Consider the following 24,960-nt stretch of genomic DNA (forward strand, 5'->3'; position numbering starts at 1 on the left):
ACATGCTCAGGAGCATAGGCAGGCCCCAGTGGGGATTTTCTTAGATCCACAGTCAAAAGTTCTGGAAGGCTGTCTCAAGCTTACAAAAGGATCTCCCAGAGCTGCAGATGCACCGTCCATAAAGTTATATAAGGGGATTGAACTCGGGTGACTTTTGGCTTGCATTGTCCAGTGGCTCAAGCAAGAGAATAGCACATTCAGAGTGATCAGCAACATTGCATGAAGACACCATGCCCAACAGACTAGAAAGAATTGCCTGCCAGAGAAAGAGGCCAGGCTTGTGTGACAGCTAGCCGACATGCCAACCAGTGTAGTGAAGAGACATCTTGGATGTAGAAAGGCCCATAGAAATGGGGTGGTGCCGGGCTGGAGTTCTCCCAGGAACTTCCTTCCTCTTTCTGTGCCTGGTATCAGGTGGTGCCCAGACTGTAAGTTTCATCCAGAAAGGAGGATGTCGAATTCTCTGCTACACAGCAGAATGAAAGAGAATAAAAAGGAAAAGACATCTTGACATTTGAACTGGGCCTTGAAAATTTTAGGCAGCACCCAAAATTCTGGAATTGCCGAGATCCTAGTCTTTACTTGACTTTTCTTGATGGGTAATCATGAACAGCCCTCTGAGCCTCTGCTTCCCATCTCTCCAGTGGACTGGTTGCTTCTACTTTGCAGCACATAGCCCCTGGTACTCTCATACATACCACAAGACGTTGATGACCTACTTGAAGGCCCAGGGACAAGAACCTGCAGGAGCAGTGGCTGGCTGTTGGATGGGAGAAACTGAGCCAAAGAGGAATTAGTGCAGTTTGAGTGCTAGGTTGCTCAAGATATCCCAAGGCCCTTGTGCTTAGTGACTCACCTGGATGCCAAAATCCCAGTATGGAAGAATGAGACCCAATAAGCCTGCGGCCTTGGTTCTCTGAGCCTGCCTTCTAGCCCAAGAGACTGACTAGATTACATTGCAGGGGATCAAGAGTGGGTTTTGGAGACAGGCTGTCTAGATTCCCACTTCTGTTCCACCATTGATAAACTGTAGAGTGGAGGGATAAACAGGGTATCTTCTAAACCTGTAGTGAGAGTCAGGTGAGATGATATGAGTGGAGCCCACAATTGTCATCCTTAAGATGCTGTTCAAACTGAACCATTATTTTAGGCAATTTGGAGTTGGGAGATAAACATAATGTTATTCATTTATTTATGATGCAAATACTCCTTGAGTAGCTGCTGTCTGTGTGATGAGAACACAGTAAAGGACAGGATTTGGAGTGTGTTGGGGAGACAGACATGTATGCAGGTGCTCTTTATCTCAGTTGATAGTGTCCTGAGATGAATGTGCATCTAACATGCCAACATGCCAAATGCAGCGTGGTTGCTACTGAATGCTGTTAACCACCAGTCCATCACTAATTCAAAAGATCCTAATAGAACCTTCCTAAGTTGAGTGCCATCTATAATTAGAAAGTGGGATGAGGGCAAGGAAAAAGTGGTTTCAGGGCTCTACAAAATGTCTTATAGAGCAGGAGGCCTGCCTGCTTCAGCTGAAATCCAAAGGACCAGAGAGCTTGAAACCTCTAGTCTTCTGGTCTGTGAATCCCCCAAGGATGAAATAGGATCCCTAGATCAGCTCGCCAACCTGTCCTTCTTGCTCACAGACGGCGACACTGTATCCTGGTGTGGTGTTCGGCATTTGCTTTGTGTTGAATTGCTTCATCTGGGGAAAGCACTCATCAGGAGCAGTAAGTGCCTTCCCCCGCTATCCCGCCCCTCTCCAGCAAGAAGAGCTTGTGGTGTTCAGTCCTCCCTAAGGTCACTTCCTGTTCTTACCTTCTTCCCTTCCCTTTTCTGAGTCCCCAAAGTTCTTTTCCCAGCTGTCAGGGTGGAGGGTTGACTGGGGTTTCCCCAGCATTGCCCATCTGTCATCTCCAGCACCCTGACCCTGACCCTGGCCTTTCTGCAGGCTTAGAAACAGCTGGCCATAGCTCATTTCTCTAAGAGGTTTCCACATCCCAGGGGCCAGTTGGGGAATTCCCCATGTCTCAACCAAGTGAGAGCTGTTTGGTGTGAGTGGATAATGTCAGAGGGCTCACCTCTGCTCCTGTGAGTACCACTCCAGAGTGGAGCTCCCTTTAGCCCCAGGCTGTGCTGTTGCCAGGAGCTTCTCAAACTCTGAATGAAATTTCAGGCTCTGCGGCTGAGGGCACATAGGAGTGTGGGCCTTTGGTCAGTTCTCAGGTCTGCAGAAGTGGGACAGGTACTTGCCACCCCAGCCTTAGTGTGCTGAGAGTTGGTGTCTGATAAGGGCCCTGGATAGGGTTTAAGTGTAGACTGCTTCTTCCCAGCAGCATAGGGAAGGAAGTGTTCATGTAGACTTTGTAGAGAGCACAGAGACAGTGGGAAATGAAACATAACCCCACCCCCAGTAGAGCCATTCAGAGGTCAACACTGCAGAGGTCTTTGATAGGTGTTCTTTCAGTCTTTTTCCTTCAGCAGAGATGTTTAAAATGACATTATGTGATTTAAAAATTATAACAAATTATGCTTATTGTAATAAATACTGTTCTAAATATTTAACATGCTCTTTTTATTGATTTTTAGGTTGGCATACAAAGTAATACATTCCATTATGGCAGTTTATACATATGTATCACTATACTTTGTTCTTATTCATTCCCCTCACCCACTGCCCTTCTGTCGTCCCCTCCCCCCTCTGGCTGGTCCCCTTCCTTCCTCCACTAACTCCCAACTTCTGCTTTCTTATCACATGTATTCCATTACCCTATTTCCCCCTCCTTGAAGATCTTTTCCTTCTGTCTAGTGATCCCCTTTCTAGTTTCACAAGTTACACATAAACATATATAAATATACACAAAAAATTTTAAATCTAGGTTCTGCATATAAGAGAAAACATGCAGTCTTTCAGAGTCTGGCTTATTTTATTATAATGTTTCTAGTTCCATCCATTTCCTGCAGATCATCATTATGTTTTTCTTTATCTTCTGTACAGTTCCGTTTCCTGGCTAATGTGACTAGTGCAGCAGTAAATGTGGATGTGCAAGTAACTCTGTGGTGTGCTGACTTAGAGCCCTTTGTGTGCACACCCAGGTGGCGGAGCTGGTCACACTGCAGCCCTTTGTGTGCACACCCGAGTGGCGGAGCTGATCACACTGCAGTTCTTTGTGTGCACACCCGAGTGGCAGAGCTGGTCACACTGCAGTTCTACTTTTACTTCATACTGATTTCCAAAGTGGCTGCACAGTTTCACATTCCCATCTTAATATGGGAAGATATGGGAATATAAACACTTCTTTTTGCACAAGTCTTAGAGAAAATAACTATACAGAAGATGAGGAGGAAGACAAAACTCAGTCCATCCTCCATGCCCCATCCCCGGAAGTGCTATTAGCTTTTTTATTGTGGGCCTCTCAGACAAATATGCATACAAACATTGTGTTTGGGGGCTTAGGATGTAGCTCAGGAGAGTGCTTGCCTCGCATGCTCGAAACCCTGAGTTCCATCCCCAGATCTTCATGAGCTCACTGTGGTAGTGCACACCGTGCAATCCCAGCACCCAGGAGGAGGAGCAGAAATTCAAGGTCTTCCTTGCCTACACAGTAGATTCAAGGCCAACCTAGGATACATGAAGCCCTGTCTAAAAAATGAATTTTATTAAAATGGAGTTCTTTTATAACTCCAGGCCTATGCTCAGCTTTTCCCCACCTGGAAGAATACTGCAGTGCTTCATTTTAACCACACTCGAGGGGTTTTGCTTTTTCCCTTTTTCCCGTTACCCAGCAGGCCTCATGTTGTGTCCTTTCCTTTTGGCCCCTTCACAGCTCCTTGGAGCTCTCGGGTCCCACTTCCTCCTTGGATGGTGAGCTCCTGGGATGCTGAATTCCATCTTCACTGGGAGCTCACACAGCCCCATCTACACTCTGCCCTCCCCACAGGAAATTCTTGGCCTCGAGAGATTCAGGCCAGGAGCCCTGGGGCGGAAAAGTCTGCCAGACCTTCCCCACCACAGTGGCCCTGCTGCGCATGTGGCTTCTCCTCCCCTGGAGCCCAGAGCTGCCCATTTCCACCACCACCACTTGCATGGCTTCTGTTCTAGGTGTCAGGGCCTATGGGGGCCTCACAGCACTGTGTCCACAGGTTCCATTTCCCACCATGGTGGCTTTGCTGTGTATGTGGTTTGGGATCTCCTTGCCCCTTGTCTACTTGGGCTACTACTTCGGCTTCCGCAAGCAGCCATACGACAACCCTGTGCGCACAAACCAGATTCCCCGGCAGATCCCTGAACAACGGTGGTACATGAATCGATTTGTGGGGTGAGTCTTGGCAGAGGTGAACAGGGGACTTCTGGGGTGGGCAAGGCCCAGTCCTCTCCTAAAGCATCTCCTCAGGAGAACATGAGGAGCCTACCTTCCCAGAAGGGTGCTGAGATCACCTGCACCATCAGCAAGTGCACTAGCGACCGGCCTGCAAGTGCAGCCTCACGCCACAATGAAGGAAAGGTGCTACAGACTTCATGTCTGCCTAAAAACTAGGTCAGAGAAGCAGAGGTAGAAAAGCTGGAGATATGGCTCAGTGGCAGAACACTTACTTACCTAAGTTGCATACTACCCTAGGTTCAATCCCCAATATCCCAAAACCAAAAAGCCATGTGGAATAATTGTATTAAAGAAATAAAAAATGATGAGCGCCTGAACCTTGGGCAGGTCACCCACCATTCTAACTGAGTTCCCATCTGTGAACTGAAAGAACTGCCACTGTGTGGGCATTCTCTGTACTGATGCTCAGAAGGGGCATGGGCACCATCAACATTGTTCTCTGTTGCAGCATCCTCATGGCTGGGATCCTGCCCTTCGGCGCCATGTTCATTGAGCTGTTCTTCATCTTCAGTGTGAGTACCGCCAACTCCCCACCTCTCCACATGCAGCCTTGCCACCCTCACTTAGGCACTCTGCTTCCTGCTTCTGTGAAATTGCAGGAACCCCTTTCTTCGCCCTTAAATTCAATAATGGTCCTGACTGTCGGGACAGTTTGAGCAGTAATAGAGACATGCTGTACATGAGGGGCTGATGCCTGGAAAGGGCTTAGCACATGGAAGCTGCTTCGAGTGATGCAGTCATTTACAACTGTTATTGATAGCACTGTTGCATCTGCTTCCGTTCCTGGGTCCCTCACCCTCTCCACCTGCCAGTGCTACCCAAGACTTCAGGCACATAGAAGGATCCCCAGCTGTCAGCATCATTGAGCAACTGGAACAAATGGAAACAGACTTGGCATTCAGAAAATGCTGCTGCCATGTTGGTGAGCACTCCTGCCTAGAAGTACCAACATGAAAGCTGGCAGGAGGACTGCAGAGCATGTGAGCAGCTGACTCGGTGCCCAGCCCAGGGGTGCCGTTATCAGTACTCTACAGGTCTCTGCTGTTCCGGAAGAGCAGTCCTTCCCTGCTAAGAGGAAGAGCTTGCTGCCTGTCCCCAGAATACGTGCCATGGGCTCTCCTGGTTTTTTTGGGACCCTTAACCAATCACTTGAGCTCTGACTTCCTCGTCTATAAAAGGCCAAGCTGGAGCTGCAGAGATGGCTCAGCAGTTATTCCTCACTGGCCACTTTCCCAGAGAACCTGATTCCCAGCATCCACATAGTGTACACAATCATCTATAATTCCAGTATCAGGGGATCTGACACCCTCTTCTGGCCTCTGGGCACCAGGCATGCACGTGGTGCACAGACATTCATTCATACAAAATAAATTTTAGAAAGGCGAGGACGGGGCTGGAGAGATGGCTCAGAGGTTAAAAGCATTGCCTGCTCTTCCAAAGGTCCCGAGTTCAATTCCCAGCAACCACATGGTGGTTCACAACCATCTGTAATGGGGTCTGGTGCCCTTTTCTGGCCTGCAGACATACATGCAGACAGAATATTTTATACATAATAGATGGATGGATGGATGGATGGATGGATGGATGGATGGATGGATGGATGGATGGATAGATAGATAGATAGATAGATAGATAGATAGATAGATAGATAGATAAGAAAGGCGAGTACTAGGCGTGATGGTACAGCCAAGCATTTGGAGGCAGGCGGCTCTCTAGCCAGCCTGGTCTATACAGAGAAACCCTGTCTTGAAAAAAAATAGAAGAGAAGCCAAGGTTAGGAGTAGTTGGCCAACACAGAACAAATTCTATGCTATTTTTTAGATTATTTGTCTCATTTTACTTTGGGCTTTTTTTTCCCCCTTAATTGATTTGTTTATTTGGATTTTCGTTGCAGGGGTGGAGGTATACTTGGGGGGGGGGGGGGGGTTATTGTTCTCGATGTTTTTGTTTTGTCTTTTTGTTGTTTTGGGGAAATTTTGTTTTGTTTTTGTTTGGTTGGTTGGTTTGGTTTTTTTGAGGAAGGGTTTCTCTGTATAGTCCTGGCTGTCCTGGAACTTGCTTTATAACGCTATGGCCTCAAACTCATAGAGATCTACCTACCTCTACCTCCCAAAAGCTGGGATAAAGGTGTGCACCACCACTGCCTAGCTGTTTTTATTTATTCTTAAAGAGAGACAAAAAGAACATACAATTGGGTGGGGAGCATCCGAGAGGAATTGGGAAAGAAGGAAAACATCAAAATATATTGTGTGAAAAAGTTTTTTCAAAAAAAAAGTATTTTTTTTAAATGCCAAGGTTATACAGGTCTGTGTGTAGTGATAAAGCTGGTGGGTACAGCATGCACCTGGTGGAGCTGTTCTGAGAGGAGTGGCTGCTGAGCAGCAGGTTACTGAGACCATCTCTGGTGCCACAGGCAATCTGGGAGAACCAGTTCTATTACCTCTTCGGGTTCCTGTTCCTCGTTTTCATCATCCTGGTAGTGTCCTGTTCACAAATCAGCATCGTCATGGTGTACTTCCAGCTGTGTGCAGAGGTGAGGGGGTAGACCAGTAGGTGGGGGGTGGGATGGGACTGCAGAGGGTGGATATCCCATGTGCGTACCTCGGGCTGTCTTGATTCCCCTGCCCAAGCCATTTTCCTCTACACTGGAATTGATGGTGTCCACCTCTGCATGGCTGTGATTTGTTGACACCCACCCACTCCAGGGGGCAAGTCTCCAGCTGGCAGGTGCAGACTGTTGACCTGTCTCCCCTATGGGCAGAAGGGTAGGCCAGCCCAGAGCCACTACCAGCCTGAGTCGAAAGCCAGCTCTTCCGCTAGGAGACTGCTGTGCGGGTCACCACTAACTAAATGACCCTCAGCCATGAGAAGCATTTGCTCGAGCAAAGTTATTTGTTACTGTTTTTTTCTACTGATCTTTGAAAAGCTTATGATTTATAAGCAGTAAAATTTACCCATGTTAGTGGGCAATTCTGTGGTTTTTTAGAAATGAATTCAGATATGGGACTTCATCCTTTTTTTTTTTTTTTGGTTCTTAAGACACGGTTTCTCTGTGTAGTCCTGGCTGTCCTGAAACTCACTCTGTGGATCAGGCTGGCCTTGAACTCAGAGATCAGCCTGCCTCTGCCTCCCCAGTGCTGGCATCAAAGGCCACCATTGCCCAGTCAAATGTGACTCTTCTTACCCAGCCTTGCGCTCCTCTGTTGATCGTGAGATCTGTGGAGACCTGTGGAAGGACGGCCTGGGGCCTGTGGTGACCGTTGCTCTCTCTGCTCTCTTTGCTCCGTAGGATTACCGCTGGTGGTGGAGGAATTTCCTGGTCTCAGGGGGGTCTGCATTCTATGTCCTGGTCTATGCCATCTTTTATTTTGTTAACAAGGTACCACCCTCCTTGAGATCCCCCTTAACCCTCTCTGGGGCAGGATGTTGGGGAGGAGGAGACTGTTGAAAGGAAGCCAAGTGTCTGGATTGTGCTTTCATACCCAAAGCGGGAATGACCAGAGCCATTTAGAGCCACGTTCTGTGTTTGGGAAACAAGCCTCAGTCTGAATAACAGTGAGAGTGCTGTGTGCAGAAACTTGTGAGATACTTGGAACAGAAAGGCAATACGGCCTGTAACCTCAGCTCTGGGTGGCTGAGCCTGGAGGGGTTGAAGTTCATACAAGCTACATACAACCTGAGGTATGTATGTAGCAAGATCATTTCTACCATGACCCATGTGACTTGAGTCCTGGAACCCTGGGTAGAGGTGGTGAGGTAATGAAGAAAGGACAGACACAAGTACAGGAAAGCTGGGAACAGGTGGGGTCTACTATCGCGGTCAACCCGGGATCTCGGTGTTTATTATGGCTATACCACAGGGGAAGGGTTGGCTGGTCTTGGTAGAGATCTCTGTAGGCCAGCAGTCCTAACGTTGGAGGAGGAAGCTGCAGTTACCAGGTTGCACGCACTGATTAATCATCCTTAAACACTCAGACTCCTGAGGAAAACTTTGCCGTTCCTCTTGAGCCCAGCGTTGAAGTCTTTGACATAGCTGTGTCCATCTCAGAATGCACATTCATTCGGGACTTCGCTCACTTGCAGCCTCCCTCACTCCCTATACATCTCAGGGGCAGAGTTAGCTGCGGTGCTTCTCCTGGGAAGTAAGGCTGGTGATGCAGTGTTTACCTCAAGACACGGGGGAAGGACAGTGACAGGATAGTAAGACTAGCTAAAAGACATAAGTAGAGATAAAATCTGTCTGGGTGCTTCTGTGCAAGCGTGAGGACCTGAGTTTGATACCCCAGAGCGCACATAAACAATCGAGAACAGCAACGTGCACTCTGTAGACACAGTGCTGAGGAGGTGGAGACTGGTTCCCTGGAGCTCGTGGGCAGCCAACCTAGTCAAGTGAGGTCCAGGTTTTGAGGCCCTATGTCAGAAATAAAGTGGAAAGTGAGTGAGAGGCACACCCAGTGTTGACCTCTGGCCTCACACCCATGTCCACACACAAATATGTACACAGAAAGATCAAGGAAGACTATTTACACACCCTATGAAAGCCACATCTAGGACCTCAGCCATCGTGTCTCTGGGGCCCCCTTTTCTTCACTCAAGTACTCCTTGCTTATGCCTAGTGAGGAGAAAATGAGCCAGGACCAGGCTTGTGTCTTGGAAGCCTGCTTGCTACATGAGCTCACACAGGTTAAGCGTGGGCTGATAATCAACAGGAGTCTGGCTTAGCAACTAGGGCGCAAACCAGATGGGCCAGTTAGAGAAGTTTAGGGAGGCTCTGGTGGGTGCCTCACCTCCAACACTGAAGGATTTTGCATACTTTACTTAAGGTCTCTAAAGCCCAAGGGCCTGCAACCAGGTCTTATTTGCAAAGTGAAAGCTGCGGGTCTAGTAGGTGAACTCAGAATGCCTAAGTTTCCCCAAAATCCCAGGTTCTGGAGAGAGAGAGAGGACTTCCCAGATAATCTAATGGCAGTGCTCCCCCGTGCTGCTTCTATAGTCCCAGCAGATGGTCACATCTGCCTCCGGGGCAGCAGAGGTTCACAGTCTCCTCTTGAAAGAGGATTTTATTGGAACACAGCCATGTACGTTCATCCGCATGTCTCTGGCTGCTTTCCCACTGCAGTGACAGTTGAGTAAACCACATAATATAAAACTGAGGAGGGAATACAGATATCGTCGGCCCTGCAGACAAGGTTTGCTGATCCTGCTGAAGCTCACCCAGGAACACTCCATTCTCTAACTGGACAGCTATTACAAGTCTCAGGCTCACACCTCAGCCTGCCTTGTGCACCTTGTATCTTAGTCTTATTCCTAGACTCTTCCCATCTCCGTAGCCTGTTCAAGTCAGAACCTTTGTGACTGTCAAGTAACCAAAACCTAACTGAAACTGACTGAAGCACGTAGTGTACAATTTAGGAAGTTGGAGTCTAACTTCAGACCCTGTCAGGTCTGAATTTGGGACCCGGTCAGCCCTTTCTTTTTGCCCATTCCTTTCCTGGTTTGACCATTGTCCTGTTCCTTTCTTCTCCTACCCCCTTTACTCCACCTGCAGACACACACACACACACACACACACACACACATACCCACACACACCCGCACACACGCGTATACATGAGAGATGGCAGGGACCTGGAACCTATAAATGTAGTCTTTGCCCTTTAGACTTAGAAGATCTCAGACAGGGACCTATATTTTATTTCTTTGATTTTATTTTTCTTTATTGTTTTCTTCTGGGCTTGTCACATTTTGTGGGGTGTATCTGCCTATTAGCCCTAGAACAGACCCCCTTCAGGGCCTGGTGCACTGGGCACATACCAAGGTGTCAGGTGGGCCGCATTCTTGTCCTAGCAGACATCACACCGCCAGCCCTCCACCTCTACCTCAGTCACAGGAGGCCAGTGTACTCCAAGAGAAAAAGCATTGTGAGCTGTTAGAGATTTGCCAGGCATTCTCAAGGTCACAGGAATGTAAACTGAGGCAGCCTAGTCCTTAACCTGGGAGCAGTGGGAACCTCCACACATTTCCCACCTCTTGACTCTGATGTTGCTCTAGCTGTCCAGGAATATTGTGGTGCTGCTTTGGGACAGTGGACCAGGAAATCCACTCCAACCTATAGAGTTCTTCCCCTGACCCCCAAGGTCATGAGGTCCAAGCCAGTACTCTGCCCTGGTATAGTTGGAAGTTAGTCTGCACTGTGTGCCCTTTTACCTTGCCAGGTGTCAGTTTTACAAGGTGGGGGCAGGGGTGTGGACGCATATCTTAGTTATTATCTACTGCTGTAGTGAAACACCATGACCAAAAGCAACTTGGAGAGAAAGGGATTTATTTGACTTAAACTTCAGCATCATAGTCCTGTCAGTGAAGGAAGTCAGGACAGGAACTCAAAACAGGGCAGGAACCAGGAGGCAGGAGCTGATGCAGAGGCCTTGGAGAGGTACCCTACAGCTAGGTCTCATGGAGGCATTTTCTCAATTGAGCTTCCCTCCTTTCAGATAACTATAGCTTGTGTCAAATAAAACTAGCCAGCACAGGGTGGGTGTTAGAGTTTGTCATAGCTCATAGCTGCCTGGTATTAAACATCCATCCCTCTTTTCTCTGCCTCCACCCCAGCTGGACATTGTCGAGTTCATCCCTTCTCTCCTCTACTTTGGCTACACCGCCCTCATGGTCCTGTCCTTCTGGCTGCTCACAGGGACCATCGGCTTCTATGCAGCCTACATGTTTGTCCGCAAGATCTATGCTGCTGTGAAGATAGACTGAGTGGGCAGACCAACGCTAGGCCCACTCCATCCTCGGACAGGAAGCCACCCTGCGTAGGGAACTGCAGGCACACAAATAAAATAGCTCCTGCTCATTTGGAATGTAACTCCTGGCACAGTGTTCCTAGATCCCCAGGCTGCATGGGGGCAGGAGGGCCTGTAGATACCCGTGCATTCCTTTCATCTTATTCCAGTCTGTAGGGTACATTTTCCTGTGGGTTTTCTTTACCCGAGAGTCACCTTCAGCAGGAGTTTTCTGACCTGTTAATTCAGGTTTTATTTTTTTGTTTGTTTTTGTTTTTTGTTTTGTTTGGGTTTGGGTTTTTGGGTTGGTTTTGTTTTGTTTTGTTTTTGTTTTAAACAGGTCCAGGATGGATAAATGTGGGGTTTTGGTCACTGTCCCCATCACGTCCTCAGAGCTGTTGGCCACCCTACCACTAACTGGAAGAAAGAGCGCCAGGGCTGTGGTGAGGGCTCCAAGCCTCTCATTGCCCATCCTTACCACTGAAGCCACAACACAGCACAGCTCCAGCCCGGACAGTAGCCTCAGTGCCAACCAACCCCTGCTGGCCCCCCTTTCATTCTCTTCCCCAGCCTGCCCTCTGCCGCCCAAACAGGGCTTCCAGCCAGGCCTTCGGTTATCATATGACTGGGAACAAGCCCCGGCCATGATTACTACAAGGACATGTCCTGGTTCCCTAGGACAGCAGGATTCTCGTCATCAAAGCAGCCAGAGTTTGCTGGCCACCAAGGAAGAGATGAGATCTACAGCGAACTGTTCTTGTGCCAAGAAGCCCTGGGTCAGGGCTAAGGATTTCCAGAGCCAAGCACCCATATGTGTGTCTGGGAAGAAGTGGCTAAGGCCACTAGGGTGCTCATCCCTCAAGATTGCTCCCCAGTCCTTTTCTCAGGGGGCACTACTCCGAAGGGTGATGGTGGACCTCCTCTTCCCTCACTTTGAGGTCGAGTTCTCCCATCTCTTCCTTGAGGTGGCCAGGGAGAGGCATTCTCTCCTCATGGTTCCTGACCTCAGCATTTATACTCAGTTCTTTCAGCCAGACCCATCCCCCCTTCCTCCCATTCAAGTTCTTTTGGGGACACTCAGAAAACTTCTCTGAGAAGGAAGATGGGAGGTAAGTTAGATTGCTCCTTTTCCAGTTCCTAGGAATAGGCAAGAAGTCAGTCTCCCCAAGTTGGAAGGAGGCTCACGTACCTAGCCTAGCTCCTCCACCCCAACCCCTGTGATCCCTGTGCAAGTCACAGAGATTGCTCTTAAAGTAGCAAGAGACCAAACCCACCCTGGGTGCAGGGGTCAATAACAGCCACTCACCCTTGCTCAAGTCCGTTGGGACCGTGCTGGGAGACAGCTCAGGATGCTGCTTATGCTAGGAACACACCCTGCCCCTCACTGCCCCAGCCTCCTGGGGACTTGCCACCATCATCTGTCAAATCAGTGAACTTCTCAGTCTTGCCTCACAGTGACTCCACAGCACCAAGTGGCTTCCACCAAGAGACAGGCTGGAGAAAAGGGAGCCCAAAAAGTAGAAAGTGATGGGGAGTTACTTGTTCGTTCAAATCTTGCATTTTCCCTCTAAGATTCTCATTTGGGGGTGGGGGTTCAAACATTGTCAATTTTTCTGACTTTTTAAATCATTGTCATTATTTTTAATTAAAAAAATTATGCCTGTATGACTTTTTCTGGTCCAATTGTAAATAAAAATGCCATTGTCCTGTTACGTCTCAACTCATTCAGGAGTGGGGTTTGAAGTGTGACCAAGCTCAGTCTCCCATCCCTGTTCTCTAGGATTCAGCTGTTTGTGCCTGCTGTAAGCCAGCCTCTTCTGTTCACCCCTCCATGTGGAATTGCAGGCCTTTGCCCCTCTGGATTAGCAAGAAGTGGCGAATAATTATGGACTCAGATAACGTTGAAACCTGGTCTGAAATTTCCAACTTGCTTCACTCTGTGTCAGATAGGATGCTTTCAAAGCAATAGAAATTCAGGCGCAAGCATCCCAGAACTTGGAAGGCAGAGTTGGGTTTATTCTGATTTACGGTTAGAGGGGATATATCCCATTAAGGCCAAGTCATGGCTGCAGGAACTTGAGGCCAGGAGGCAGCTGTGAACACGAGTGCTGTACTCCCTTTTCTCGTTTAGTTCAGTGTAGGACCAAAGCCCATGAAATGGCGCCACACACATTAAAGTGGGTCTTCCTGCCTCCACTTCCTTCACATGTATCTGGATCTGGAGGCTTGTCTCTGTTAGTCTAGGTCTTATCAGGTCAACAACCAAAACTATCAAAGGATTCATCCTTCAATGGGAAGGCTTTTCAAATTTCCTATTGTTAGATTTACACCATTAGGGTGCACACTAATGCTGAACTGAACTGTTGAGCGCCATCTTGGCGGTACTGGGCACTGCACAGGATGGTAATCAGCTGGGACAGCTCACTCATTGACTGCGAAGTCGGCTTCCTGGTAGACCATACTGATGCCATGGACCACAGCCAACAGAGACACTGAAGAGCCCAACATGCCTACTGTCCCTGAGGTCACTATGACTCCTGCCACTGTAGCTTTTTAAGATATGTGTATGTATTGTGTGTGAGAGAGAGAACACCATGACACATGTGGAAATCAAGCCAACTTTGAGGAGTCGGTTCTAGCCATCTGCCCTGCTGAGGCCAGATCTCACCTCTGTGCCTGTGCTGCAGACTGCAGCCAAGCTGGTCCTTCGGCTCCCAGTGGTTCTCCTGTCTCGCCCTCCGAGCTGACCTTAGCAGTGCCGGGATTACAGATGTATGCCACTGCATCTGGTTTTGGTTTTTTGTTTTTTAACGTGGATTTTGGGAGTTGAACTTGGGTCATCAGACTTACTTGCACATTAGGACCTTTGCCCTCTGACCTCTATCTCCCTGACCCCAGCCTGAGCTTTGTGAGTGCCCGGCTGAGATACGCTAGATCCTTCCTTTTCAAGTAATTCTTGAGCCCAGCCTTTTGCATCTCCATATGAACTGTCCTCTTGACTTCCACAAAAAAAAAAACCAAAAAAAAAAAAAAAAAAAAAAAAAAAAAAACCAAAAAAAAAACTTGTCTTTCAGTGCAGATTGTCTTAAATTTGGATCATTTGGTAAAGAATCTTAGCAATACTGTTTCCTTTCCCATGGACATTGATTTTGGAGTGTCTTTTTGATGCTTTTTTAATGTTTAAGTGTTATTATGGGAGCATTTTGCCTGGGTGTCACCATATCCACCTGCAGAGGCTAGAAGAGAGACTTGGGCGTTCTAGAACTGGACTTACGGGTCATTGTGAGCCACTGTGTGGGTGCTGGAAGTCGAACCTGAGCCCTATGCAAGAGCAGTCAGTACTTTTCACTAGGCCATCTCTCCAGCACCCATTTGTTGCTGACTTAGAATTTCTGTGCGGTTCAAAGCCATGTATGGCCACACATACAGTCTCTCCTTAAAAGGTCACGTACACTGGAAAAGAGGGTGGAGTCAGGTCAGCTTGGAAATGATGCTGTTCAGATCAACTGTTCTGGAATCCCTGACTGCAACTGTAGGCTTGATAATTGGATTGGATGTCAAACATTGTGTTTATGTTTTGGAGTTTTTTGTTGTTTTGTTTTGTTTTGTTTTTGCTTCAAGGTCTTATGTAGCCTAGGCTGGCTCTCAAAGTTGTTACATAGCTGGGGATAACCTTGAACTCATGATCTTCCTGACTCACCAAGTCTGGCTTCTGTGTGTGTTAGTTACCAGCAAACAACTCCTTAAAGCAACCACTCCACCACTAAGCTATACGTCTAGTGCTTGACATGTGTGTATATATATATTTATGTCTGTATATGTATGTGTGTATATATATGTATATATATTATAACATTTTGTTTTGTTTTGTTGAGATAGAATCTCACACAGATCACACTGGCCTTGAACTTGCTGTGTACCCTAGGTGAACCTGGACCTTTCTGTCCTCTTGCTTCTACCTCCTGAGTCTTGAAATTACTAGCATACTCCAGTGGCCCAGCTAAGATGCCATACATTGAACATTTTATCTCATGGGGTCTTAGATATAATCCCGTAAATCTTCTGAGGTTTGCTCTGGGACAGTTTTAAGTATTTGGAAACTGTTTTTTTCTGGGCTCACAAGATGTTTTATTTGCAAATCCACACGAGCTCTTTCTACTGGTAATAGTTGGCTATACAGCGATACCTTCCTGGGTACACTGGGTACCCTATGATGCCTGGTGGGATAGACACTGTCCCCTGGGGGACAGCACACATGCCTAGCCCTTCCTGTTTCTTACCTGATTTCAGGCATCTCCTCACAAATGTGGTCTCACTTGTATTCTGAGTGCTCAAAGACCCCCTGAAGCTCTCCAGGGGCCTCTCTTGGCAATGTCGTACTTTCTGAAAATGTTTGACAGAATCAAAGAGCCGCCACCATGATCTCTTCACTGTCAGCTTGGTCTCTTCAACTCATGACATTCACTCTAGGGTAGTTCTCCTTCACACTCCTCTCCAGGAAGACTGGGTTAGCTTCATGCTCCCAGAGATCGCCATCTCTGCCTCCTGAGTGCTGGGATTAAAGGCCTGCACTATCATGACCGGCCTAAAAGATACATCCTTTAACACTTGTCTAATGTCTGTACATATATGATGACACTTGGAGATCCGAGAATAACTTGGAGAGAGTCTTTAGTTCTCTCTACCTGGATGTGGGTTCTGTGGATCGAATTCAGGCTTGGTGGCGAGTGTCCCTGCCCACTGAGCCACTTTGCCAGCTCCTGTTTTGCTCTTTTCTGGTTGTGTCAGCTAGGCAGATAGCCTGCTCTGGCCTTGACTGAAGACAAGTCTCTGCAGTTCCCTTTTCGTCTAAGCCCACAGGAACTCTGAGGGGCTGCATGATGCGCTGAGTGAGAGTCCTTTGCATGGCACACAGTTATTTCTTCCTGGCTGCTCTGGCAGGGGGTCCAGGTTCTCTTTCCAGCACCCACATGGGGACTCATCTGCAACTCCAATTCTAATCTCTGCAGGCACCAAGAATGCATATGGTACACATACATGAATGCCAGCAAGACACTCACGCACATAAAATCTTTAAATAAAAAAATAAAGACACTACTTGCCTGTTTAGTTTGGTAGAGATTAGTGACTTGATTTAAGGAATGTTCTAGAAGTCAGTACCCTGTAGCTCTGAGGGCCACCACAGTACAAGTGCTCCCTGAAGGGACCCAAGAGGACTAGGTGGTAGCTACTTGCAGTGTCGTCTTTCTCTGTCAGTCACAGACTCCAGAGCAGTTCCAGCCAGTAGTGAAGTACGGGAAAGCACAGAGGCCCCTGGAAAGGGCGCTCTCTCTCTCTCTCTCTCCTCTCTCTCTCTCTCCTCTCTCTTCTCTCTCTCTCTACCCCCCCCCCTCTCTCTAGCAGAATCGGGATAGTTATCAATATATCCCAGTGTGACCCTTGGAGCCACTGCCTGGGCCCCAATCTGTGAGTGAAACCAGCATGAAGGATGGCAGACAGGACAAGGTCCCGGTCCTTGAAGACATCAGTGAGCTGATAAACTAAGAGCCCCAAGCCTGTCTTACCTAAGCAGACTGATGTAAGGAAGAGGCCTACTGTGTCAGACCTGTTAGATGCCTCCAACAGCACGGTCACTAAGTCAGTCTCTTGGAAGGCTGGAGGTGCATGTGGAGAAGGGACCCTCTAAATCAGTAGTTCTCAACCTTCCTGTGCTGTGACCCTGTAATACAGTTCCTCATCTTGTGGAGACCCCCAACCATAAAATCATTTTCATTGCTTCTTCATAACTGTAATTTTGCTACTGTTATGAATCATAATGTAAATATCTGTGTTTTCCAATAGTCTTAGGCAACTCCTGTAAAAAGGTCATTCGATCCCTAAAGGGTCATGACCCACAGATTGAGAAACACTGCCCTCAAAGGACACTGTCTTCTCACTAAGGAATTACAAGTTTCTCCTTTGGAACAGAAAATTGGCTGAGGGCTGTGAAGACACCCAAGGACACACAGGGAATGATAGAGGGCAGGAAGGACCTCCTAACTGGTGCCCACTGGACACCACAGCTCACCTGCAACCCACATCTTATACTACTACCCAAGGCTCCCACACCCCCTGCACCATCACCCCACACTTGAGTCAGCTCTGATGGGGCCACTGGGTGGGGAGTCCACATTCAGACTCCAATCAATGGTTCTGCTGCTGAGCAAGGGGCAAGCTGACATGGTACTTCCTCGAATTTTTGTACTGAAATAGTATCTTTGAAGAAAAATATCAAAGTCCCTTGGACTATAATCAAGGCAATTGCTGATTATGAGCAATTGCCACAGTTTAGGGGCAGGTTTTTCTCAGATTGAAAGTAACTTGTCGAAAGTTTTATTTCTAGGTCAAAAGAACAGGGTAGACACCCAAGATGAGGTAAGGAAAACTGGGCTCCTTCCTTGTGCTTTGGAACCTATAAACTCACAGCTATCTCTGCAGGATGGGTTGGGAATGGGCCCATGGCATTTATTGCTCCAGTTCCCAGCTCCCTGGAGAGTTCCTATCCCTGAAGAGATTAAACCCTGAAGTGCCTTCAGTGAGTCCATGCCCTGTCTATGGCCCTCTGGCCCAAGTGATCTATTTTCCCTTTGCCCACCTGGAAGCCCCTCCATGTATAACCACTGAGTTCACAACTGTGCCAAGCCTGATTTATTCCAGGTGAGGAGAGACAGCAGCAAAGAAGTCCTTGAGAGTCCCCGGGAAGTAGCTGTTTAATAATGTAGCTGGGTGGTGGTGGTGCACTCCTTTAATCCCAGCACCCAGGAAAAGAGGCAGGCTGATCTTTGTGAGTTTGAGGCCAGCCTGGTCTACAAAGTGAGTTCCACAATAGCCAGGGCTACACAGAGAGACCCTGTCTCAACTTTTTAAAAAAGCAAACTAAGAAAAAAAAGAGAGAAAAAAATGCAGAAGAGCCTAAGGTGGTGTGAACCTCCAAATAAGACCCCAGCCAGTGGGAGGAGGTACTACATGGTGACTTCCAGAATGGTTTCACTGAAGAGGGGAAATATTTTTTAGATGTGCACACTGATGCTGGGAAACTGTGACAGAGACTGCGCATTCGTTTCCCAGCCACCCAGACCTGAATAATCACACAGAAAATAAATTAAAACACTGCTTGGCCTATTAGCTCAGGCTTCTTGTTAACTAACTCTTACATCTTAACCCGTTGTATTTTACCATGAGGTTCCAGGGCGTCTGTCTCCTTTGGCAGCTACATGGCGTCTCCTTGACTCTGTCTACTTTCTATCTCTCTGTTTGGATTTCCTGCCTGGCTTCATTATGCCCTGCCATAGGCCCAAAACAGCTTCTTTATTAACCAATGGTAATAAAATATATTCACAACATACAGAGGAGAATCCCACATCAGGAAACCTTAGTGCAGCAATAAACCAGCCATGCAAATATCTAGAGAAGGATGGCAAAGCCCAGGTTTGGAGACTTGTGGCTGGAAGGCTGTCTGAAGGCGGGGAGAGCCAAGGTCAGGTCTTCAGGGTCTTGTGGGCTGTGTAGAGCCAGCTTGCTTTTGTCGTGTAAGATCCAAGCCCCAGGAGGGTTTGGAACAGAAAGACATGGGCTGACTCAGGTAAAGAGAGCCACTGTAGGTACTGTAGCCATGTAGACTCCCAAGACACAGTAGATATTCTATAAGTGCTGAGGGCAGGGACCCGAACAGAGAGAGTGTTAAGATGTGTGGGTAAACAGCCAAACAGTGGTGGTGCACACCCTTAATCCCAACATTCAGGAGGTGGATCTCTGTAAGTTCTAGGACAGCCAGGACTACACAGTGAAACCCTGTCTCAAAAAAAAAAAAAAGTGTGAGTAAACAAACATGCTAGAAGCAAGAGTTCCTTGTGTGGGTAAGGCTCATGCTTCCACAAGGGCAGGCACAGGGCTGAGCAGTGTGAGGGAAGCCTAGTACGGACTGTGTAATAGGTAAAGCACCTGTTTGACTTTAGGGCCACCATCCGGGAACTGGGGAGGGCACAAGGTGGCTCAGCCCCAAATGAGGCAGGAGCCAGAGTGGACCTGACAATCAACAGGTTCAAATCAGGCAAATCCCATGGCATGCCAGTCCCTACAATGCCACCACCGCCCTGCTGGTGGTGCACCTCTTTAATCCTAGTTCTCAGGAGGCAGAGGCAGGCAGAGTTCTATGAGTTCAAGGCCACCCTGGTCTAAAGAGTGAGTTCCACGACAGACAGGTCTACACAGAAGATTACTGTAGGAATGTTGGAGGCTTCCAAAAAGAGCTACAAACTGGAGAGGCAGATAAGGCCAACCGAAGATACTGGGGATCTGGAGCAGCACGGTCCTCTCCTTGCTCCCTGTGAGCCACGCCTCCTCCAAGCCACACCTGACACTCCTCGCTGCTATCCACAGAATAAAGCTTTGCCTGGCATCTCGCCTGGCTCTACACATCTCCAGCAGGCAGTTGTGTTCAACAGATGCATTTACATACATCAGTGCCTGTCCACTTATGCTGTCTGCCTTGCCAACATGTCCCTCCCCTTCTCCAGACTTACATTTTGTTTGTATTTATTTGCATTGCTGGGATGGAACCAGTGCCTCACACAAGCTAGGTTACTTAGGGCTCACACTGATCTACATCCCCAGCCAGAGCTCTGCTTCTTAAACTTTTGCCTACCCCTCTAAGGCCACCTCTAGGCCAGGCATGGTGATACACGCCTTTAATCCCAGTACCTGGGAGGCAGAGGCCAGTCTGGTCTATACTCTCCAGAATCCCCATACTAAAGAAGTCTCCCACCACCCATCACCTTCAGCTTGGATAAACTGCTGGCCATGCTGGGATGAATCAGGCTCTCTCCTTGGCCTGGTGATTTCTAGGAGTGACTTTTTCATTTGCATATGTGTTCACAGTGGCAAACTGTGTGGTCACCCCTCATCACCCCGCCCCTCGCCACCCAACTGCAGCCCTTTGGGCAGGAGCCATGCCTTGTTCCTTATCTTGTCAGAACTTCACATGGCACTCCAGCCCACTCAGATAGGTCACTCATTCGTGCCGATAACGGGGGATGTGGGACAGAGAACCCTGTGAGCAAAACAGCAGACCGATGGGTCCTTGCTCTCCTGATTCATGGGAGCGAGCGAAGAAAGGAGGCATGAAAACATCATTGCAGAGTTACATGTAATAAAGAGAATATTCCCAAGGTGGGTGTAGGAAAGGTTTTCAAAGAGAGGGTATTTGAGACTTGAATAAATTGAAGGAACCAGGCCCATATCTGAAGAAAAATTCCAGAAAGAGGGAAAACGCTAGTGCAAAATCCTGAAGCTGGACACTTCTGAAACTTCTCAGGAGTGACAAGGGGTGTGTGTGTGTGTGTGTGTGTGTGTGTGTGTGTGTGTGTGTGTTGGGGGAAGCGGGAGAAACCAATGAACTGAGGGAGGTGGTGGAGAGGCCACAAGGGTGGGCAAAGGCAGGGCTTGGGCAGCTGTGATAAGGGCTGGGAGGTTCCTGTGTTTGCCTGCTCGTGAATAGAAGCTTTTAGACGAGGGAATAACATGGTCTAATTTCCCTAGATCAAAAGGTTTTTATTCTTTATCATCATGTTGCAGATAAAGTGCCACAAACCCTCTTCTGGCTACACAAAGGAACCTAGGAACATTTCTCCATCTGGACACAAAAATGTCTGTTACAGTATGTTACAGGGCCCAGAAGACACTGGGTTCCAGGTTCCTTCTGGGGGTTATTCTCACAGAACACAGCAACAATGCCCAGCATTAAGTTCCACAAAATCAAACTCTACAGCACCAAGCCACAACTCAATGACAACCGTGAATAGTCCAAATGTCCAAGTGGCACAGAGCAGTTAGTGGTCATCTCACCAGCGTCCTCGGCGAAACACAAGCGGGCCTATACAGCTCAGTCGTCCAGTAAGAGCAGAGGAGATGCCTGGGTCTCACTCAAAAGGTGCAAAATGAAGAACACATTAACTTTCTGCCCATACAAGCTCATAACTGGACCAGAAAACGGCCAAAAAGTGACAGTATTATGTTTCTCTTCTAATTTACAAAATATATTGGTGAATCAAAAGAGAGAAAGGGAAAAAAAGGAAGGAAGGAAGGGAGGAAGGCAGGCAGGCAGGGTCAAGCTAGCAAAGGCTGAGGGTTCTCCATCCCCGTTATTTTCTGTCTCTGGGTCCTAGGGAGCAGAAAGGAAGGCCTTTCATGAGACAGAGACAACCTGGAGGGGACTCGGAGGGGCAGGGCAGTTTAGCCTCTTTTATCTATAAACCCACAAGGGGTGGGGGGGAGGCAAAGAAGGAAGGAACACTAAAGTTTCTTTAAAAGAACACAGTGTAAAATGAAGTGATTAGCTGTCCTACGTCAGCCCTGTACTGTACACTGTGACTATTCTAAGCCTTGCGAGGGCAAGGGGGCAGAGAGCACTGGTAATTCACAAGACAGGCCCTTCTCTCTGGAGACAGGCGGATTCAAGGAAGTGTCTCCTTAGCTATTTGGAAAATGCTTCTTCAGCTATTCATTTCAGAGATGTCCTATTAAAAGCCATGTGAGATCTATGCCAGTGTAAATAGCCACACGGCCAGAAAGCCCCTCTCCAGCACCTACAACCTAACCTAGCAGCTTACAAACAGGTAGGTGAAAGAGAAACTGACAAAGGGTCTGACTTCTGTGTAGATCTGGAAGTGAGGCTTCAGGTGGGAAGGCTCCTACCTTGAGCACACGCCCGGATATGCCAGCCGGGTACAATCTCTGGAATTAGGAGCTCTCACTATATGAACAAGGGGCCCTTACGGACCTGAAAGCGGGCAGCAGGGAGGATGGTGGGCTAGGCGAAAACTCCTCAGAAAGGCTATGGCCAGGCATGGGTGGGGCACAGCGTGGGTTTTCACAAGCCAACAGCAGTCTATGAGAGGGGCACACACAGGATATGAAGAACAGTACTGATCACGACAATGCACCAGCCATCGCTTCAGGCCCCGGGCCTCACCCATGTCTGATCATCTGGCTGCCCAACTGCAGATGCCCAACAAGCCAGAGGATAGGAACTGCTCTGTGGTCCTGCAGCCATGGGATATCCAAGTCTGGCTGACTGCCAGGACCACACATGCTTCCTCTTGGGTGATGAGCCTCAGTTTGGGACCGTCGGCACAGCTGCGAAGCCCAGCATATTGTAGCTTTAAAGCACTAGGCTCTGGTCCTTGTGAAGCCCTGTAGGTAATGGTGTCAAGTGAGTAGAAAGGCCATGTTTTACAGGTGGATCCAGGCCACACAACCGTATGGTAGTACAAGTCCATAGCGTTGGGTGCCCACTTTAAGTGCAGTGGCATATGAGATCACACAATGTCACAACCTTGGCGCCGAGTCCACCAAACACGCTGAAGAGCCAGAATTCACAGGAGAGGAAGCAAACAGCAGAGCTCTGGCATGAACATAGGTAGGTTCACAGGCACAGGAGTAGTCCTATGTAGGTGCCATGTATTGGAGCAGGACTTAGCCAGACTGGAACCCATAGGGCCTATGCAGAGCCTCTGGTGACCACCTTGCAAAGCCTGGTCTAGCTCTGCAGGGCCTTTGCCCCAGTAAGTAGTACTGCAAAGGGTTGGGCCAAAGGTCATCTTTAATGATCTGGGCCACCCTGTCAGTTTCTACAAGGCTATGCTGTGAAAACCAGCTGAAGAAGCTTCGCATGGTGTCGCGGTTCCTGTGCACCAAGGCCGGGGGTTCCTGGCCTCGGTGCCAGCGGATGCGAGTAGCCATGGACACCACCCGGCCTGAAGGTCTACACTCATACTCCTTCACTATCGTTTCATTTTGGAAATAGGGGTTGCTCCCAAACAGAAACTTGAACTTGCAACCTGTTCTGGTGTGTCTGAGCTCCCTCACCTCCAAATTCACCAGATAGCCAAGCATGTCTTCATCCCTAGGGCTGATCATGGTTGACAGCTGTGGGTGGTTCAGGAAGGCAGTGACCCAAAAGCCTGGAATGTTTTGGATGATGAAGCTCCGGCGGGCTAGGTGCAAACGGCGCATCCTCCCAAACCTGCGCTCCAGCGGAAGGTAGGCCCCGTCAGCCTGGGCACTCATGACCTCCAGTTCCCATTGGATGGCCTCCAGCGGGTCTACGATGAGGGCCCCTAGGTCCAGAATCCTCAAGCTTGCCTGGGCCTCTGCAACGTACTCCAGCTTTTCCCCCACCTCCACAGGCTTCTCCGCGGCTACGGTGGCCTCCTCAGTCGTCACTTCCTGGGCCTTCCCTCCGGTCCCCACCTGAGTCCCCCAGCCCTGCATACAGCCCTCCGGGTTCAGGACGCTGGAGGTGGGGGCCTCTCCAGTGTTTTCTGGGGCAGGCAGTGTGGTCCCGGGGCTGGCTGCGGGGTCGGAGGACCCGTGAGCCCCAGCTCCGGGGGCGCTGGACGCCGGGACGAGGCGCACATCCTGCTCTTGCCCAGGCGGTGGGTGGGCGGCCAGCTCCAGAACCCCAATTCCCTCGCCCGCCATCTCCCGCTGAATCTCTGGATGGAGAGGCCCGGAGAGCACCGGCAGGACTGTGGTGTTGCCGCAGTAGGACGCTGGTGGCAGGCGGGGTCTCTTCTCTGGGGCGAGCTCCGCCCCTTGCACCCCCCTTTGCCGGATGTGACTTGTTAGGTTCCCTCCTCTGCTGGGGACCGGGAAGACCACCCATGACAAACAGAACTGGTTCCAGGTTAGCAGGGCAGGTGTGGAATAGGCAAAAGGGCAACTGGAGCAGCATCAGGGGACAGGCTCAGTCCTCAAACGTGGTGGTTATAACCTTCCACCACACAGGGGAGGACTGTCTCCCTTGCCTAGTTCCTTGCAGCTTTAGAGCAGGCAGCTAGGACACTTGCAGCCTCGCACAGGATATTATACTGGCACAGGCAGAGGGCTGACCAGATTCAAACTGGAAAGTAAAGATAAGCATAACTGTCTGGCAGTCAAGCTGCTGGAAAGGAAGGCACTAGAAGGATCAGGCCAGGAAAGATCTTAAATTGCTGCAAACCAGGAAGCAATCGTCGCTAGCCTGGTTCCCACATGAGCTAGATCCTCTTGGGCTATAGATTTTGAAATCAAGTGGTTCTTGCTTCACATGGCTCAGGCTCAAGACTGCCCCTTTGCTCAGTGCCAGCCATTTCAGAGGAGAATTTTAAGGGATACATACGTGCTCGACACTGGTGGCCCAAGCTTTTAATCCCTACAGAGGAGAGGTAGGTGACTCTGAGTTTGAGGCCAGCCTGGTCCAGGACAGCTAGGGCTACACAGAGAAAGCCTGTCTCAAAAATCCAAGGTGGCAGTGATGCCGGGTGTAGGGTGGGGTGGAAGTGAGAGGTGGAATTCTATGTACAAATTGAGGTCTTGATTCAAACAAAACAAGAAAAAAGGGCCAAGATGACAGAGCACTCAGGAGGCAGAGGCAGTGGGATCTGAGTTTGAGGCCACACTGCTCTATATGCCGAGTTACTTGGGGCTATGTAAGACCTTGATAGCTAATCTTTTTTTCTTTTTTGGTTTTTCGAGACAGGGTTTCTCTGTAGTTTCTAGAGCCTGTCCTGGAACTAGCTCTTGTAGACTAGGCTGGCCTCGAACTCAGAGATCCGCCTGCCTCTGCCTCCCGAGTGCTGGGATTAAAGGCGTGCGCCACCACCGCCCGGCCTTGATAGCTAATCTTGATCACCACGTTGACACACCTGGGAAAAGAGACCTTCAATTGAGGAACTGCCTCCCTCATACTGGGTGTGGCGTATCTGCCCAACACT

The 24,960-nt window shown here is 48.9% G+C and overlaps 2 protein-coding genes across 3 annotated transcripts in view; one reads left to right on the top strand and one right to left on the bottom strand.

Moving 5' to 3' along the window:
• The window catches only part of Tm9sf4 (transmembrane 9 superfamily member 4), a 43,335-nt gene extending 30,456 nt beyond the window's left edge, over positions 1-12,879 (top strand). For both annotated transcript variants that reach the window (XM_038329378.1, XM_038329380.1), the window contains exons 13-18: positions 1,650-1,733; positions 4,147-4,322; positions 4,834-4,897; positions 6,799-6,918; positions 7,675-7,764; positions 10,995-12,879. In XM_038329378.1, coding sequence (XP_038185306.1) covers positions 1,650-1,733; positions 4,147-4,322; positions 4,834-4,897; positions 6,799-6,918; positions 7,675-7,764; positions 10,995-11,144 — 684 coding nt within the window. In that variant the 3' untranslated portion in view covers positions 11,145-12,879. The remainder of the gene's footprint in view (positions 1-1,649; positions 1,734-4,146; positions 4,323-4,833; positions 4,898-6,798; positions 6,919-7,674; positions 7,765-10,994) is intronic.
• A 7,855-nt stretch (positions 12,880-20,734) lies between these two features.
• On the bottom strand, positions 20,735-23,799 carry LOC119814086 (putative testis-specific Y-encoded-like protein 3). Its single transcript, XM_038329385.1, has one exon. The coding sequence runs from the start codon at positions 23,684-23,686 to the stop codon at positions 22,679-22,681; it is 1,008 nt and encodes a 335-aa protein (XP_038185313.1). The 5' UTR covers positions 23,687-23,799; the 3' UTR covers positions 20,735-22,678.
• Between the last annotated feature and the right edge of the window lie 1,161 nt (positions 23,800-24,960).

Source organism: Arvicola amphibius, chromosome 5 (genome assembly GCF_903992535.2).
Source record: "Arvicola amphibius chromosome 5, mArvAmp1.2, whole genome shotgun sequence".
NCBI classification, from domain to species: domain Eukaryota; kingdom Metazoa; phylum Chordata; class Mammalia; order Rodentia; family Cricetidae; genus Arvicola; species Arvicola amphibius.

Excerpts from the sequence above, each read along its gene's own strand:
- LOC119814086 (XM_038329385.1), bottom strand. The coding sequence starts at position 23,686 with ATGGCGGGCGAGGGAATTGGGGTTCTGGAGCTGGCCGCCCACCCACCG.